Here is a 20282-nt window from a genome sequence, read left to right as displayed (position 1 = left end):
GGAAACCAATTCTGCATTTGTCCCCGCCGCAGATTTTTAGCCTTCTCAATATAATTAGAGCACAGAATGAATGATAATGTTTTTTCCAGTAAGGACCACAATAACCTGATGTAATTTGTGCGCTGAGAATGCAGGATCATTTGGGTTACAGTGGAGGGAAATAACCACAGGATTTTATTTGCAGTTACGGCCATCAGTCCTTCACTCTCCGCAGGCGTAATTACTTATTCCTCTTATTGCATATTATTTGTTCTTTTCTGCTTAGATCCTGGTGGCGAGCACAATCCTCATACAGAATATTGGAGGTAAGAGTCAACTGGGAAGGGGAATCCTAAAATAATCTATAAACTGGTTATAACGCAAATGAAAAATCAATTCTGTACCATGGTCTCTTCAATAAGGATTAATTTAACGGGACACAAATACATGTTCTAGGCTATCATCTTCTTGATCTTGTTAAAATTGCTATTTAAACCGTAACGCCAGATTCACAGGTTGTAGACTGTGCAGAGAAAATCCACAACCCTTCATAGTATAATACATGGCTTAGGGTTTTCTCTTTTTAATAAAAGATGCAAGACATTTTTTTTTGTATCTTCCCCATTCAGGAGCCATAACACTTTTTCCTCAACAATCATGAGATTTGGTGGGGATTTACAGTGTTTTTTTTTTTTAAGTTTAGACATTTCTGGCTACAGTGACAGTGTCTTTTTGACCTCGAATGCATGACACTATTATAATAATTTATTGCTTTGTATGGTCATTTTAACAGTCTTAATTGGGGTACTAACTTGGGTAGTCGCTGGAGGGGTCTTAGATTAAGGGAAACTCATACTTCTGATGTGGCGCAGATTCATGTCAAAAGTGTTGATGAGGCTCTGCTCGCCTTGGAACTGAAGGTCTGGGATTTCCATTTAATCCATATACTGCTTGATTGGCTTTTCTGAGAATTTTGAAGGGCTACATCACTCATCAGTTCTTATGCCCCTACATTAAAGCAGTTTGCACTGGTGCCAGTGGCCGACCCCATGTCACTATGACCTATCAGATGTTTGTTGTTGGGTGTGTTGTAAGCTGCTGTGTCAGTTATACCAGGTTGGAATTACAGATCAGTGTTGTCATAGGGAAACTGGGTGTCACAGCAACCAATCAGAATCGAGCCTCCATTTATTTTTGTAGCACAGGTAGAGATGTAGTATCCCTGTGAAAACAAGGTACTGTCAGAAGTCCAGTAACTAGAGTAGTTGTCACCAGCACTGTGCACAGGCTGAAATCATTGAAATATTTTGATGCAGTTTTTTTTTATAAATGGGAGGAGAAGTGTAAATTCTTCCTTTTCTACTTTTCCCTTAAAATTACGTTTGTGATTTCTGCCTAAAAGAGGTCTGGTACACATTGCCTGCGGTGTCATCCTAATAGCAGTTTGTCTGCTCCCCCGGGATCTATTTCCTTAATTCTTTAGGAGAACTATGAAGTCAGACGTCACCAGTCTGGACTCATTCCTTATAGCAGATGCTGTATAATGGATCCTAGGTCATTTGGTCACTTTGCTCAGCAGACACAATATGTCCTATTTCTCAACCATGTGGTCACAGGCAGCCATGTGTAACTGTCACAGGCAGGAACCCTACGGAGATAGAAGGGATGGACCTGGTATTTTATAGCCTACTTTCCCAATGGGGAGGTATGTCTCAGAGAACTAATGATGTATGGTTTTGCTTAGGTATGCATTTTAAATGGTTTAACCATTAAAGGGGTTATCCAGCGCTACAAAAACATGGCCACTTTTCCCCCTACTGTTGTCTCCAGTTCAGGTGCAGTTTGCAATTAAGCTCCATTTACTTCAATGGAACTGAGTTTCAAAACCCCACCCAAACTGGAGACAACAGTAGGGGGAAAGTGGCCATGTTTTTGTAGCGCTGGATAACCCCTTTAATATAGCACTTTAAGAAAAAACATAACATAAAATTCAATATTTCTAAATTTAATTAAGTTAGTAAAAATTCTAGTTCTGCATTTCATAAGTGGGGGAATAACAGTATGGCCTCCAGTACTGTTGTTAGCATTTTAAATTGAGTTTCTTTTTATAAGGAGTATCTAAACTTGCTGTTAACTAAGCCTCTCCTTTAATTAAGGCTATGTTCACACTACGTATATTTCTGGCCGTAGTGCGAACTGCAAATATACGCCCGTAGTTTTGACGTTGATGCGTACGCTTGGAAGTATACGATTTCCGGCCGCACAATGCACACTACGTATGAGCCTACGGCCGGATCGTATACGGCGCCGTGAAAAATGAACAAGACCATTGTTTGCGGCCGTAACTGTTCCAACTCACGGCCGTGGATTTCAATGCGGTCCCGTACGGAGTTCTTATTTCAGCCAAATTAAACTTGATTTTTAGATTAAAAATGTTCTGTGTGGTTTATTGGGCTGGGCGAAGATTTCCAAGTAAATGACCTGTTTCAGACCGCTTCGAAACAAGCTAGGAAGCATAACTGTACTACGGGCGTATGTTCGCGGTTCGCCCACATGTTCGCAATCCGGCCGCATGTCTATTTTGCCCACGGCCGTAGTTTCAGCCGCACATGTCCGGCCGCGTACGAACTACGGCCGGACATATACGTAGTGTGAACATAGCCTAAAGGTGTTTTTTTCCCTTTCTGGGATCTTTCATGTTTTGCTTCTGCTCTCTTCCTTCCGTTGACCCACATTCTGTCTAGCGTACATCCTGCAATTATTTTCTTATACATGCAGTACACTCTAGCTGGGAATTCAGACAACTCTATCACCCTCCCTCTGTGCCCCTCCCTCTGTAACCCTTCCCACTACACCGACAGGAACCTCCCACATAGTGTGAGGGACATGGTGTTGGCTGAGGTCTATAGCAGGAACTGGAAGCCTGTTCCAGGATGTACATGGATGAACAAAGTGTTCATTTATTAGACTGCTTAAAATAGGTTTCACCATCGGAAAACTCTGTAAAAGCTGCATATTGATATTTAGTGTAAACTTGGTCACTTTTTTTATGGAAAGGGCAAGCAAAACTGTTAAATAACAAAAAAAATCCAGTTTTTCAAAACGTCTATAACACAGCAAGCTCCTTCATACAGTCTGCTGCATAGAATACAAATGTGAAAGACTTGATGAGTTTAAGGGGTTGTGTCATACCATTAAATCTAATATACTTTGTGTAGGTCATAGAAGATGAACAATCTTTGCCCCTTACATGCTGTAAAAACTGAAGTTATGACATTTGCTTATATAGTATGGTGCCACCTGATGTTCAAAGTATATAGTAATGTGCTGTCGACATACTGGGCTAAATGCACACATCAGTTACTCCTTGCATTGTTAGATCACTGCATAATTATCCGTTCACTGCAGAGCAGCCGATAAGACACAGGACATCACTGTGCAGAGACCTATCTGGCTGTAGGGAGAGTGACTGAGCATGTGCGTCCCACATTACCCAGCTCACTAGGTGGACATGTGCACTTATATAGACATTGAACACCAGATGAAGCCATGCTGCATAAATTAACTAATTAAATAAAAACTTGCAGAAAGTTTGGGTTTGCATGAATTTAGACCATCGGCGTTTGAATCCTACTACCTGGAGAAGGTGGATACAGCCCACGGACTCCCTGGAAAACATAGATACAGCCATACTTTCAGCAAGTTCGCTTATCTCTATTTTTGACATGTAAACGGCAAACACATTTTTTTACGATTATGTTAATGTTCTCCAGCCTGTGGCCAATTGAAACCTACAACTTCCATCCTGCCCTTACAAAGGGGTAATGGGCCACAGATTGGGGACCACTGGTCTGTACAATAGATATTACATTTATTAGTGCTACATCACCTTTAAAATCTTGCACAATGTTCACATTACTCTACAGTCCCTGGCCATAGTGTTCTCTACCTTTATAGACATCATGTGACCAATATATCTGAAGCCAGCACTTCTGGCGGCAGTGCTGGGATGTTAACCATATAGAAAACAGCTGGGGGAGAAATAAACACAAAAAGGACCAGTGAAGGGTTACTGGAATTTACAGGTTTTTTTTAATTTTTAAATTATAAAATTGAGAACTGTATATATTACCTAACCCCATTTACTTCTCCATTTAGATGAATTTGCGACTTTAAGTGCAAATGCAGTAGACCATGTAATACCATTTATGAACATTTGTAACAAGAAGGAAGCCGAACACCTTTACAGCTGGCATTTAGTTCCTGGCTCCTTTCAAGGGAGACGGAAAAGGCAAATCTTCCAGACCATGCACGCTTCCATTAGTTCCACTGTATAAACACATGTTCTGAAACTCATTGTTTACGGCACTTTCTCAGCACTATCCTCAGGAAACCCCCTTTCAGTCATGCTTTGGTTCTATCCACCCAATATTCTCCACGTTTAAGCTGCCACAAATGGAATCATGTGTGTCCAGGAGATGCTTATCCTGGTCACCCTGAAGGTGGAGGCCTACTGGGGATAGATCCCCCAGCAGATATGGAGGCACATATTGGTGGCATTAGTTTACCAAACGAATTGGTTACTATATGTACTTTATGATAGAACTCCCTTCCATGTGTCTTAGTAGTACATTTGAACACCATATAGGTAAGATCCTTACTGTGTGGTCGCTCCTTCGGCAATAATGGCTGATAACCAGTGGATTTTACTTTCCCTACCCCCAGCAATATGTCTGCGGTGCTATCATTTAGATGTCCAAAGAATGGCACAGGCATCAAATGGGTATATGGGCCATAACCATAGGAAACCATCCGGTCTGGTGAGACCTCTTTTTTCATGTGTAGCTGCCATGTCACTAGTTATTGAACTTGCATCTCTAATCATCTCCTGCTTGTTCAGGCTCTGTGCAGTGGATTCTGTAGTCATTTGTATTGACTTTGCACTGTAATCAGATATCAGGACTTTCTAATAATACAATACAGTGCAGAATATTACATTATTATTAGAGATGAGCTTGCAGCATTTGATTACCAGTGGCTGAAGAAGTTGGATGAAGCCCAAGGGAGTCCTGGAAACCATTGATGCAGCCGAAGGCTATGTTCACACTACATAAGTTCCGTAGTAATGATTTGCAACAACGTCCGTGATTACTACGGAACTTACGTAGTGCTGCAGGCTAAGGGAATCCCGGCCAGAGTGTATACACATAGTATACACTCCGGCCGGGATCCCTAGCAGCGGCGCAAAAAGACATAAAAACGTCCGCACACTCCATTGTGTGCAACGGCGGATTCGGATGCGGGTGTGCCCGGATGCCCCCACATCTGAATTCAACAGCAGTGAAGATAATCTGCAGTACCGGCCGCGATGATCTTCTTCGACACCGGCCATTTTGTGACCCTGCGGGGTCACGGAACGGCCGGTGTCTTACGCCATGTGAACATGGCCTAAGGATGTTCTATTGAATCTGTTCCCACTAAACCTTATATCTTTCTGCTCAGCTGACATGATTCTGTCAGATTGGACACTATTTTCATGGTAACAGTTTCCCTTTAAGGGACCACGGGAATCATGATTTATTCTAACTGCAGCATTTAAAAAAAAACATAAAAAACTGCCTTTAGAGTCCCTTTAAACTAGAGCTTGTCCTATGGTAGACATTTTATATTTATGTTTCCTTGAGTTGGATTTTCTAAACCTCCACAAGTCTGCCGAGTTACCTCTCCACCACTTACGACATATGAAGTGCATGGAAAATAAGGATTTCAGCAGGCGAGGATTACATGTTCCTGCTCCGTTTGTTTTGATTGCCCTTTCTTAATGACTGATATACGGCCTGCACGCTGCTAGCACCAGTGACGCCAAGCTTTAAAATAGCCTTCACTTCAGACCGCAGCTCTACCCCGCGGTGTCACGCATAAGTGTAAACTGCTGGGTTAGCGCAATTTGTCTGCCTTTGATTTGACGTTACTTTATGGCCACTGTGCTGTTAACCCTATTGAGGCAAAGCTTGTATTATTCATTACCGGACACAAATCCTGTGCTTCACCCTCGAAATTCTGTAAAATCTATTTTATGTATTCCTAAGCAGCGTCAAGGACAGGGTTAAGGATCTCTCCCTGCAAAATCCCTGACACCTCATTAACACCTTACTCGCTAAATTAGTTAAAAATGCGGCAGACCTTCCCTTACCCCCACAACCTCTCTATAGGAAACCCGATACTCTCAGCTCCCACTGTCTCGCTGCACTGACCACAAGATCTGTATTGTAGCTTTGGGTGGATGTTGTTATTTTAACATCGTTTGGTCAGAGCTGTATTGTGCAGGATTCGGCCCCTATAAAACTACTATTTGTTCGAATGTAATAATAATAATTGCAATTACGTTCGTGAAGTAAAAATAATATAATACAATCCTCTGTGAGCTAAATGCACATAGACAGATGAGGTATTGCACTAAAATCACTGACAGGAGGAGTGAATAAAATGTGGTCTGATTACGGTGCCTGTCAAGGGGTGAGAGATATTAGGCAGAAAGTGATCAGTTAGAATGTTCATGTGTTGGGAGACAGCATATTCTTCTCCTCCATACCTGCCCAAATGGCACAGGTATAAAGATGTTAGAAGAGATTGATAATAGAAGTATCTGTCAGTCAGCTCTTGGAGTTGATATGTTGCAAACAGTAAAGATTGATTGACACTGCTCAATAACTATAGCTAGTCTCAGTGACTAGCTTCAGATATTTGGCAGATAATCTCTGTGTAAATAAACCCAGAGAGTCCTTTTACATGGGCTGATTATAAAGTGTAAACGGGTGCCGATCTGCTAGATCATTGCTTGTTTACTGAGCAATTACACAGGCCGACTATCGGACAGCAAGGGCTAAATATATAATTGGCGATGTCCGTGCAGCCCTTGCCTAGTGTAAAATAATAAAGTATTTACTTACCTTACCATGCTTCCTGATGTCCTTGTGCCTTCCCCGGTCTCTGCACTGCCAGGCTGCTCAGCCCATCACTGACCGAAGTCCTTTCTCAGCTAGTGATTGGCTGGGCAGCCTATCAGTGCAGAGACTGGCCAAGAGGGGAACAGCAGAAGACAGAGCTGCAGAGACCAGGGAAGGCCGAGGACACCATGGAACGTGGTGTGGTAATGTAAGTAAATACTTTATTCTTCTATAAGTAGAGAGGAGCAAAGCGCTTTGTTTTGATCTGTGCTCCGCTCATCAATTTTCCGGCCTTTGAGCTCTGCTCCCTGCCACTCCACCCTGGGTGACGGGGGGGGAAAGCTAGATCCAATCCTGGGAAATGGGAAGGTTTCCCAGGATTGGATTCAGCTTTCCCGGCATCTTGGGAGGAGCGGCAGGGAGCGGAGCAGCGCTGAAAGGCCGGCGGCTTGATGAGCGGAGCACAGATCAAAATAAAATGCCTCGATATGTTCATGTCTAACTACCTTCATCAGCCGCCGGCTGCCCATCGCTATTAAAAGTACCAATGCACGCCTGGCAGCTGATTATTTTAGGTCCGGAAACATCAGAGTTGGACCATGAAGCAAGGAGAGAAGGTGGCCTGGTCTGATAATTCCACTTTGCTTCTACATCATGTGGATGGCTGGGCTTGTTTGCATTACTTACATAGGAGAAGAGATGGCACCAGGATGCGTTATGGGAGGAAGACAATCTGGTGGAGGCAGTGTGATATACTCCTGGCAGTGTTCTGCTGGGGGGCCTCGAGTCCTGACATCATGTGGATGCTACAGGGACAGGTACCACCTACCTAAACATTGTACTTGTGGGGTCAAGACCTCTCCATGGGTCAAAGCTATTTTGGTAGCACAAAATTAGGTACATGTATGATCAATATATCATCCTCTCTGATGTATCAGCCATGAGTACATTCAGCTCACAGAGCGCTGTCTAGACTGTATACGTATTAAATTTATAGTACATGCAGGTTTACCGCCTTTTGATATAAACAGCAATGTTTCCATTCACTAGTGTTTTATGCTCCATACTGTAGGACATATAATGCCAGGGGACTGGTTGCTGAGTTACTGCTTTTGCGCACTTCTGAACCTTGGATAGTAAATCACCCCTACTGTCACAGCTTTGGATAGCTAGAATCAGGCCCAGGAAACCTGATGCTTTACTTTGGAAATGCACTTGATTGTGTGATGAAAGAGCAGTGAAGACTGATACACAGTGAACTCATCAGGTCTACGCCAGTCCAGTACATGTGGTGCCACACTGCCATCTGGTGACCAGAGATGTGTACAGCACTGCCCTGCAGCCCAGTATTGATTGTACCATTTCTAAACAAAGGAGCATTATCTGTTTGTTTCTGAACAAAGAGCAGAAAATTATTAAATGTATATTGTAGCAGTAATAAAAAGGGAGAGTGTATAATGCAATTGTAATATTGGCCGCCATTACAGTATTGCTTTAAAATATTGTGTACTTCTAGTAGTGGGATCACTTGAAGGGATTTTCTCACCACAGGCAACATGTCACTTGTGCAGTGTTATCCAGCCCTTGCAAAACCACAACTACTATAATGATTGGAGTTGTAGTTTTATCACAGGTCAGGGAATACCGCACCAGCATATGGTACCCATGTCTGGTAAGTGCATGCTGCCACTCATGTCACTCGAGGTAACAAGGCACCTCCATTCTCATGATATGGGGGGGGGGGGGGTATACCGCCACCAATCAGCTAGTTGTCCCCTATACTGAGAGTATAGGATTATAACTTATCTTGGGATAATTCCTTTAAGATTGGAATGCCCCCGATTGGAATGCAGTGCTCCCTGACATCCAGATAGAAGAGGATGAAGCTGATAACTGCACCATATGATCCAGATAAAGATGTGCTTCTGGGGGAGAATACTGCTGTAATGTAGCCTCTAAGGGAAGACACCTGGAGGTGACTTATAAGCCCTTAGGTTTCTATAGGTAGTGTATAATGGATCTGTGCTAAGGCCACAGGCATGAGTCTCTGCCATGGATAGTGAGTTAGTTCATATTGCAGACTCCTCGGTTAAAGTGACAGGCACACTTTAAAAGTAAGTTGTGCATAACCTCTTGCTTCACATCTTTCACTGCAAGGCTCCCTCGCACATATAATATATTGGTTATAGGAAGTCCATTACTCTGCGGAGAAGGGAAGAATTTGACACATTCTGTCCGCACCAGACCGACCCTACAAATGTTTATTATATAAATGAAAGAATTGCAGAGCTGCAGGATAAACAAGCGCTTCCTCCCATAGTGCATCTGTTTGTTTAGTGATGGCCCATTAATCCTCTAAGTAGCTGACAGCCTCCCCCGAGTGCTGAAAGTCCGATTGTCTCCTTAATTCAGAGTAAACACTACACATTCTCTCTTCTGCAGGTTAAATAGGAAATATACTCTGCTAATAAACACAGATTTCTCCCTGCTGAGGGTTGAGGATGAAAAGCAGATTAGGGATTGTGATTCAAGGGAAGTAACATAGTTGATAAGGCTGGAAAAAGGCAAGCGGCCATCAAGTCTGCCCTATAACCTACTGTGGTGATCCAGAGGAAGGCAAAGAACCTCTTAAGAGGGAAATGCCAATGGCTTCACACCAGGGGGAAATTCCTTTCCATCTCCAACTATGGCCAGCAGAATAAATCCCTGGATCAGGTCCTGTCTCCAGAAACAGAGAAGAGTCTGCTCCACCCCCCTGGGACTGTCCAACTATATTATGTGTATGGTGGCCCGTTATATCTCCCCTGACAAGTGATGTTGGGGGAAAGAAGGATTGGACATGTTGAATTTTACTATCTGATACTTTTATTCTTCTTGAGTAAAAGACACAGCTAAGACCTTATTCGTTCTGTGCTTGGCGGACATGGAATCCCCTCACTTGGCTGTGTCATTACAGCACGCCACATATTCATACAGTTTCTCCGCTCCCAGCGTCATATTAGAGATGCTGCCGTAGGAGGGGGGCTTCCACATCAGTGTTGTCAGTGAAATCTGGGAATAGAGGTATTCAGCTCTCCTCCTAGACTGAGCGAATGTGTGTATGGGGGAGGGGTGGAGGGAATAGCCTAATGAGTGTTTAGTCAACAACTACCTAGGATGTATCCTACCTGATCTGACACTGGGCTTTAAAATGCCATGGAACAATGGCCAGGAGAGATAAGCAAATTTATAGTACTGGATTTAAGTCACCAGATCTTTGTGCAAAGTAGAACTTTTCTAGACAAAAAACAAATTCCTCCATCACTGCTTGGAATGCATATTCAGGGATTCGTACTGTAAGTTCACTCATCTCCGCTAGCAAGGAAATGTCCAATGACCGACAAGTATCGTGCATGGGTTCTGTTCTCATTAATAGGGCCAATTCATGGTACTTGCCTTGGCAACTCTCCCATCCAGAATGCACTAGCATCTATCTATGACCAGTGTTAGATCAAACATGAGTATTCCTGGACAACTCCTTTAAGGGGGGTTCTTTGCTTGTCATGAGCACTTTCAGGCACCCAAGACACCAAACAGCTGATTCTGCTGAGAATGTTGCCATTAGCTACAGGAGGTATGCATTTCCCATGTAATATAAGGATGCCCCCTCACTATGACACCTATAAAGCATACAGACAGGAGATTCAAATGTCCCTCCATTTATCTTGTCCCAACTGACATTGGCCGTTGCGAGTCGGATACTCGGGATGGTTGCTATCCCTGCATGCAGTAGTGTCTTTCTATGTCAATGCCAGAACAGACAGGAGATTGAAGATAGAGGATGGGTTAAGTAAAGTAGGGCAATGTTTCAAGTCTTAAAGGCAACACATGGCGTTACAAACATATCTATATTACTTATGAGACTTTCATTTAGTGAGCTCTACTTCCAGCTAGGTAAAGGTTTAGTGTAAGGCCCCAGAAAGGGGGGCGGGGGGTATCCTGGTACTGAATGGGTTAATCCTGCTCATAATCGCACGTAACCCGATATTATGTAGTTAGCTGACCTGCTGTTCTGTTCCTCGAACAAGAGAGGTGAGGACGCTGGCAGTGGCGGCAGGCGGCAGCTGTATTCCCGAGGCCACATATGGCAGTGTGAGAGATTCTCCATATTTCAGGAATATCTCATTTTTTCCATTGACCCAGCAACTGCTTTTACTTGACCTTCCAGTAGGTATCAGGCACTTGACATTCGAATAAGTCACATTTTACATAAAATAACATTCTCGGGTTTCTCCTTCCCTTTTTACTTCTAGAGAATATTGCTTTGATGAAAACTTAATGAAAATGCTCTTACATTAGGGTAGGACATAATGGATCTTATTGTGCTGCCCTGAGAGCGGATGGCAGAAGAATTACCAACTGGACGCACTCTGAGAATTTATTTTATTTTTTTATTATTATACAGAGCAGCATAAGTTATTATTAGAGGATCTGTTTCCATGTTTTAGCTGATCCAGTCTTTGGTTATTACTCATATTGATTACTATTATTTAGTAAATAATAACTATTTCTGCTGAGTTTTTGGGAAAATTACACAAAAACTGCGGGTTGGGGTAGTACCTCGGTTCTCGAAATTAATTGGTTCTGAAAGGCAGTTTGCAGTGTCTTCCCATAGGGAATAATGTAAATGTGTTTAATTGGTTTCAGCGCCAACCAATAATTACCTACAATACTCATTTATTACATTGAAAAATGTCCAGTTTAATCACTACAGTACATTATACACTCACCGGCCACTTTATTAGGTACACCTGTCCAACTGCACGTTACCACTTAATTTCTAATCAGCCAATCACATGGCGGCAACTCAGTGCATTTAGGCATGTAGACATGGTCAAGACAATCTCCTGCAGTTCAAACCGAGCATCAGTATGGGGAAGAAAGGTGATCCGAGTGCCTTTGTACGTGGCATGGTTGTTGGTGCCAGAAGGGCTGGTCTGAGTATTTCAGAAACTGCTGATCTACTGGGATTTTCACGCACAACCATCTCTAGGGTTTACAGAGAATGGTCCGAAAAAGAAAAAACATCCAGTGAGCGGCAGTTCTGTGGGCGGAAATGCCTTGTTGATGCCAGAGGTCAGAGGAGAATGGGCAGACTGGTTCGAGCTGATAGAAAGGCAACAGTGACTCAAATAGCCAACCGTTACAACCAAGGTAGGCAGAAGAGCATCTCTGAACGCACAGTACGTCGAACTTTGAGGCAGATGGGCTACAGCAGCAGAAGACCACACCGGGTGCCACTCCTTTCAGCTAAGAACAGGAAACTGAGGCTACAATTTGCACAAGCTCATCGAAATTGGACAGTAGAAGATTGGAAAAACGTTGCCTGGTCTGATGAGTCTCGATTTCTGCTGCGACATTCGGATGGTAGGGTCAGAATTTGGCGTCAACAACATGAAAGCATGGATCCATCCTGCCTTGTATCAACGGTTCAGGCTGGTGGTGGTGTCATGGTGTGTGGAATATTTTCTTGGCACTCTTTGGGCCCCTTGGTACCAATTGAGCATCGTTGCAACGCCACAGCCTACCTGAGTATTGTTGCTGACCATGTCCATCCCTTTATGACCACAATGTACCCAACATCTGATGGCTACTTTCAGCAGGATAATGCGCCATGTCATACAGCTAGAATCATCTCAGACTGGTTTCTTGAACATGACAATGAGTTCGCTGTACTTAAATGGCCTCCACAGTCACCAGATCTCAATCCAATAGAGCATCTTTGGGATGTGGTGGAACGGGAGATTCGCATCATGGATGTGCAGCCGACAAATCTGCGGCAACTGTGTGATGCCATCATGTCAATATGGACCAAAATCTCTGAGGAATGCTTCCAGCACCTTGTTGTATCTATGCCACGAAGAATTGAGGTAGTTCTGAAGGCAAAAGGGAGTCCAACCCGTAACTAGCATGGTGTACCTAATAAAGTGGTCGGTGAGTGTACACTGTACAGTACATTAGAGCAGCACTATATACTGTACAGAATACAGTACAGCACTATACTGTACAGGACATTACAGAGCAGCACTATATACTGTACAGGACATTACAGAGCAGCACTATATACTGTACAGTACATTACAGAACAGCACTATATACTGTACAATACATTACAGAGCAGCACTATATACTGTACAGGACATTACAGAGTAGCACTATATACTGTACAGGACATTACAGAGCAGCGCTATATACTGTACAATACATTACAGAGCAGCGCTATATACTGTACAGCTCTACACAGGTTCTGTACACCATATAAATTACACTGCAATTCTATTAAGTGACTTACAGGGGACGTCTTCTCTCAGAGTTGTTTCCTTTTCATTTTCTTCTCCTTATGCCCTGGGCCATTATAAGAACTTCTCCAAGCCACGAATCCACAGAATCTGCCAGACAGACAAATTAGGCTCTCTTTAGACAGCTTATAGATTGCCCCTTGTTCAGTCCTCCATATAGATGGCCCCATGTGCATCTATTATAGTAGAGATCCCCCTCTGTAATCCATTTAAAATAGATGACACCCTCTGTGCATCACCTATATCAGGGGTACGGAATCTCGGCTCTCCAGCTTCTGCAAAACTACAACTCCCATCATGTGTGGACAGTCAAAAATAAAGCTGTAGTTTTGCAATAGCTGGAGAGCCAAGGTTCCCTATCCCTGCCCTACAGTATATGGTCCCCTCTGTGTAGTCCTCTTAGATGACCCCTCTGTGTAGTCCACCCCCAGTGTAGTTTCCCTTATAGATTCCCCCTAGTCCCTTCATAGATGGCCCCTCTGTGTAGTTCCCCTTTTAGATGGCCCACATTCCCCATAAAGGTAGCCCCCAGTGTTGTTCATCCCCGTCCTGCATATAGGTAGCCCCCAGTGTTGTCCATCCCCGCCCCGCATATAGGTAGCCCCCAGTGTTGTCCATCCCCGCCCCGCATATAGGTAGCCCCCAGTGTTGTCCATCCCCGCCCCGCATATAGGTAGCCCCCAATGTTGTCCGCCCCCGCATATAGGTAGCCCCCAGTGTTGTCCGCCCCCCATATAGGTAGCCCCCAGTGTTGTCCATCCCCCATATAGGTAGCCCCCAGTGTTGTCCATCCCCCATATAGGTAGCCCCCAGTGTTGTGCATCTCCCCTATGGGTAGCCCCCAGTGTTGTGCATCCCCATCCCCCCATATAGCCCCCAGTATTGTGCATCCCCCATATAGTCCCCAGTATTGTGCATCCTTAGCCCCCATATTGCCCCCCCCGTGTTGTCCATCCTTAGCCCCCATATAGCCCCCAGTATTGTGCATCCCCTTCCCCACATAGCCCCCAGTATTGTGCACCCCTAGTCCCCACATAGCCCCCAGTATTGTGCATCCCCAGTCCCCACATAGCCCCCAGTATTGTGCACCCCTAGTCCCCACATAGCCCCCAGTATTGTGTTGCCCCTTTGATTAAAAAAAACAAACAAACAAACACATAACTCACCTAACCACATGCTCCCCCGTCGGTCTCCAGTCTCCTCTTCTCTCTGCCTCCTCCCGATGAGCAGCTCTTTGGTGAAGTCCTGGCAGCGTCATCGCTGAGCACTCAGTGTGCGCGGTGGCGGCTGGGACTTCCGGTACTAAGAACACAAACCGGAAGTCCCAGCCGCGGCGGCGCACACTGAGTGCTCAGCGATGACGCTGCCAGGACTTCACCAAAGAGCTGCTCATCGGGCGGGACACTCTTGTGATCGCAAGCAGAACGCTTGCTTGCGGTCACAAGAATGATTGACAGGGCGGGAAGCCTATGGCTTCTCGCGCTGTCAGTCAAAACACTGAACACCCGGGAGGCCGCCGGGTGCCGCAGGCGGTCATCTTCAGGGGGTGAAGGCCACGGGCCCCCTGATGTTAGGGGCCCCGTAGCAGCTCCGCCCCTGTGTACAGGACATTACAGAACAGCACTATATACTGTACAGGACATTACAGAACAGCACTATATACTGTACAGGACATTACAGAGCAGCACTATATACAGGACATTACAGAGCAGCACTATATACTGTACAGGACATTACAGAGCAGCACTATATACTGTATAGGACATTACAGAGCAGCACTATATACAGGACATTACAGAGCGGCACTTTATACAGGACATTACAGAGCGGCACTTTATACAGGACATTACAGAGCAGCACTTTATACAGGACATTACAGAGCAGCACATTACAGAGCAGCACTATATGCAGGACATTACAGAGCAGCACTATATACTGTACAGGACATTACAGAGCAGCACTATATACAGAACATTACAGAGCAGCACTATATACTGTACAGGACATTACAGAACAGCACTATATACTGTACAGGACATTACAGAACAGCACTATATACTGTATAGGCATTACAGAGCAGCACTATATACAGGACATTACAGAACAGCACTATATACTGTACATGACATTTTAAACAAGAAACATTCAACAGAACCAGTGATTATAGTACAGCAGTCACTAACTCCTCACTCATCCTTTACTGTATAGTGTCCCCCCATCGCAACAATCAGCCGACATGAACGATATCGGCTGATCGTTGCAGTTGTTTGTCTGTCAACATGTTGAAAGACAAAAAACTAACATAGCAACGATCTGCTGCTATGGGCTGCCTGGACAATCTAGCAATCACCTGTGCAGGCCCCCCACAGCTCCCCATGGCCCCCCCACACTCACCTGCTGCCACATGTAGTAGTGGTGGCAGCGAGCGGGGAACGAGGAGCCAACGAGCGTTGACAGCGCTTTATGTTGCCCTGTGTAATAGGGGCTTTATACCGTACTGTACTTTATGTGAAGTCTCACAGGTGCTAAACTCGCCAGATACAACCCACCATCCATTCTCGCAAAAAAGTTCAGATACCGAGCATAGTTTAAATTCTGAACGTTACTTCCAGGTAAATTATTGTTTGAATACCGCGGTATTACTGTACTTCAAGACTGGGAAAAGTGTTTGAGAACAGAGCTAGAGTTGGAGATCCTAAGCAAACTTTGAGAACCAAGGTACCACTGTATATATCCTGGTCTCGTAGAGGTTGCAAGAGCATACAGATCTGGGTGGGTGGAGGGATCTGGGGGCTGCCAGGAGGCATCTGGTAGACAGTTATGTAGTTCACAGGAAGTCAGCTGACTTAGGACAGACCACTTATGAGACATAGAAGCCCATGTAATTTTGGGGTGTTCTGACTGCTGATCACATGACCCTGCTGATCACATGACCCAGGAATAGTGGTGGTGAGTGTATGGCTGCAGCAAGCTGTGTGGGTATGTGTGCTATGGCTGCAGCAGGCTGTGTGTGTGTGTGTGTGTGTGTGTGTGTGTGTCCTATTGCGTGCCCCCACAGTGACCTTCTATATTACTGTGTGACCCTTCTCTATCACTATGTGTGACCCCTCTCTATATCACTATGTGTGGCCCCCTGTATGGCTGACCTCTTTATTACAGGTATCTGGCATTGTTAGCAGTGTTTCTTTAAGTATGGTGAATATTTAGTTAGAAACAGAAGACTGTCAGCAGGAAAAGACCACCTGCTCAATCTAGTCTAGTTCTGAGTAGTTCAGGACATGGAGGCTGGAGACTGGCTGCATCCACTGCACAGGAGAATCTGCTTTATATACAGTATTACTTTATTCACTCAGAAGTCGCCCCAGGATCATGTAGGACATTAGGGAGAAGCTGCTGAGCCAGTGTGATAACTCCCCTGGTATATGACTGGCCATTTATAAGGGGGCCGGAGTTGAAGTCGTTCCTGATAAAATTCAGGAGTTGGAGTCGGAACTACGGCTTATCGACTCCACAGCCCTGCTTGTGTCTCTGTGTATTCATGTGTTAGTTGACTACACTTTAACCTACTTTTTTTTATCTATTGTAGCAATGTCATCCTATATGTTCGTTATCAAATCGGAGTTACCAGCCGCTGTTGCCGGGTTCCTAGCCGGTGACCACAGTGGGTGAGTGTTTCTGGTTGGTTTGTGTAATGGTGTTACAGGCCAACAAAAGGAAAGTAGTCATCACTTTCATACTGTCCGAACCAAAAGTCATCAAGATAGTCCCTGGTGACTTCTTCCTGCCCCACCAGCCTTGAGCCGGCGCGTGGGGGAGGGGCATATTCTGCATAGGGTGGTCTACAGCACTGTGCTTTGACCCAGGAAGTCTCCCTCACCTTTAAAGTCATAGCAGATCCACAGGACAGGACCTTGGATATAATCTCATAGCTGTAACCCCTCTCTCCAAAAACAGAGTGCTGCATGTATGCGCCCACATCTGTCCTGCTTATTCCTTCCTGCTCCCTGCAGTCTCTGTCAGCCCTTGTGTTTTCCATCCTCTCCATTCTTGCTATATGTGCCTGCACTTACACTCCGCTATACACACTGCTGCTATAATGTGCCTGCACTTACACTCAGCTATTTACACTGCTGTATAGAAAGGTTTCTGTCACTGTCCTCCTGCACAGCTCTGTGATTCTCACTTCCTGATTGGCACATGTTGAACACACCCCTTTCCCCATTGCTGTCATGTGACCACACAGACCTCTGACAGCAGCCCTGCTTTTCTATCCTAGCCTGTTGTGCTACTACAGCTGCATCCTGTATCTACAAACTGCTGCTGTGTTATCAGGTTTATGCCCTTACTATACTATACATTATACACCACATGCTGATTGTTATACTGTACAGTATCTTATAATATGACATATTCAGCAGTTTCTAAATGTTTGTTTCATTTGTTTTACATGTTGTTCAGAATAAAAATTTGCTATTTTGGGGGTGTGGAACCAATTGTCTGCATATCAGTGTTTTCTTATTGAATAATTTGCTTTGGTTTAAGAGTGGTTTTGGATTACAAGCACTGCCACGGAACGAATTATACTTCTAATCCAAGGCACCACTGTATATATCTTTTATTTGGGAGATGCTGGCTAATGGGGTGGGGAGCTTGTGGTTTCATGCAGCATGGAAGTGATACAGTTCAGAATGTTGTAAAATAATAAAAAGTCAGCTTTTGCTCCTATTGTTTCCAGAGCTATTCTCTCTGCAGTGTGGGCACTGAGGGGCTGATTAGTGGGGGTGCAGGATGCTGGCACCATGCCAAAGTTATTTTCTAGAAAATGTCTTTAAGGGTCATTAATAACAAAATAAATGACTTTTTCCTTCCCATGTAAATTTACACTTGTTTCACTAATACAGTTGCATTTTGTGCCCATGTTATAGCGGCAAGTCTTGCCTGATGGCAGCTTTAATGACCCAAAATGACAGCTGTCAATCCGAATCACAGACCCAAAGTCGGGCCTGGCCTTGTGGCTATAATACGGACATATGCCCAGTAAAATAACTGCGTGAAGCCGGCCTTACGGCTCTCAGTCTTGTCTGTTTGACTTCTTAATTGTAAAGCATATATGGACTGCATTCTTTTGAAAATATCCAGAATCCGGCAGTAAAATACAATAATCTGTGTTCCAGGGCCTGGTATCTCGATGGTAGATTGCTGCTAATAATTACAGCAGTGTGCATTGTGCTCCCATTGGCGCTGCTCCCCAAAATAGGTAAGAAAAAAAAAATGTATGTTTGAGGGGATAAAATCCCCTATTAATGGGCTGGCAAGGGATGGCAAAGGGGCCCTGGTAGAAGGTAAAGAGACCTTTTTTTTTTATTTGGGATATTTTAATTTGTTTCAGCCAAGGGGCCTGGCTTGTTAAGCCATTACTTAGGTTGCAGTAGTATGTTGTCTGTTATACAAAAATAAAATCTTTACAGGAGAACATTAAAGGGCAGCTTTTACTTATGGCATTCCATTAGCGGTAAAGCCCGTCCTAATTCAGCCCTACAAAATGACATGAATGATCTGTGACAGGCACTGGGAAAGGCTGTTATTCGGAGCTTTAAGCTCCAGATACCACGCACTGTAAAATAAAACATAGCAGAAATGTAAAACCTTAGCTCTGCATTAAGATCAGGTTCCATATAAATTGCTTTTTATTTTACTGTTATTTTACAGGCTTTCTTGGCTACACAAGTAGTTTGTCATTTTTCTTTATGGTCTACTTTGCCATTGTGGTAAGTCCTTAAAATAACTCTTTTCGGGGGGCTTAAGTGGCCGAAATGACTTACTCCCTTTTCACTTCTTTAATGAGTCCGTGTTGAATGGATTTTTTTTTTTCCTCTTTTTTTCCCCCCCTTTTCTCCTAATGTACTTTTATCGCCTACACCTCTCGGATGGAGTTTTAGGGCTCGGTGGTTTGAGAAGAGAAATAAAAATGCACAAATAAATTTTCATAATAGAGTTTTAGGAAGTCTTTAGACTTTAATATACCCGGAGAGGACAAATATTATTTCACTCCCTGTATAAAGAGAACGGGAAAGTTCTAATTTGGGTTGCGCCCAATTGTGTCACCTTTTAAAGCGAGTGTGTAGCACCCAGTTGTTTGCCTGAATTCTATGATGCGAGGTGTGAAGTTGTATGGGGAGACGATGCGGATGTGATTTCACGTTACGTTTGTTCAAGTTATGTCTATAAATAAATACAAGAAATGTACATACAGTGTGTGTGTGTATATGTGTGTGTATATATATATATATATATATATATATATATATATATATATATATATATATATAATATTATTATATGTATTTTGGTCTTGTCTATACACTTTTTTTTTTTTTGTCAAGAATAGACTATTTCAAGGAGGACCTGCAAACAGTCTAATGTTGAAGTGAAATGTTCATTGGTTTTAACATACAGGCTTCCAGCATGTTATCAGAGGCTAGTCATGGCGACTAGAGATGAGCAGGACAGAGCTTGCGGCATTTAATTACTGGTGGCTGAAGTAGTTGGATGCAGCCTTAGAGAGTCTTAATTTTCCAAGCAGCCAAATTCTTTAGGGTCCTTTTACAGAGAAAGATTATCCGACAGATTATCTGCTAAAGATTTGAAGCCAAAGCCAGGAATGGATTTGAAAAGAGGAGAAGTCCATTCTTTCCTTTATGACATGATCTCTGTTTATAGTCTGTTTCTGGCTTTGGCTTCAAATCTTTAACAGATAATCTGTCAGATAATCTTTCTTTGTAAATGGACCCTTAGTCACCGGTAATCAAATGCAGAGTGTTCGGGTTCAGCAGACCTGGGCAGTAGAGTCCGATCCTGTCCCCAATACCCCTGTATACTGTATATTCTTAAATACAGTACTTTGAGGGACACTGCTTGTTTCTAGCACAAACATCGGTGGCATCAGAGGGGCATTGTCACCCCTTACTGCTGTCAATCAATGGAAGTATGGTCTACCATTGTATCCTGTGTTCACACA

The 20282-nt window shown here is 43.8% G+C and overlaps 1 protein-coding gene across 3 annotated transcripts in view; it reads left to right on the top strand.

The window, feature by feature from the left end:
• SLC38A6 (solute carrier family 38 member 6) overlaps positions 1 to 20282 on the top strand; it is a 43494-nt gene that overhangs the window by 9001 nt on the left and 14211 nt on the right. For all 3 annotated transcript variants that reach the window (XM_069951242.1, XM_069951243.1, XM_069951244.1), the window contains exons 5-8: positions 266 to 305; positions 16851 to 16929; positions 18439 to 18521; positions 18974 to 19032. In XM_069951242.1, the coding sequence (XP_069807343.1) occupies positions 266 to 305; positions 16851 to 16929; positions 18439 to 18521; positions 18974 to 19032 (261 nt within the window). The remainder of the gene's footprint in view (positions 1 to 265; positions 306 to 16850; positions 16930 to 18438; positions 18522 to 18973; positions 19033 to 20282) is intronic.

The sequence above is a fragment of the Dendropsophus ebraccatus genome, chromosome 13 (genome assembly GCF_027789765.1).
Source record: "Dendropsophus ebraccatus isolate aDenEbr1 chromosome 13, aDenEbr1.pat, whole genome shotgun sequence".
Lineage (NCBI taxonomy): Eukaryota > Metazoa > Chordata > Amphibia > Anura > Hylidae > Dendropsophus > Dendropsophus ebraccatus.
Note: the sequence above shows the minus strand (reverse complement) of the source record. Positions and strands in the feature narration are given on the sequence as shown.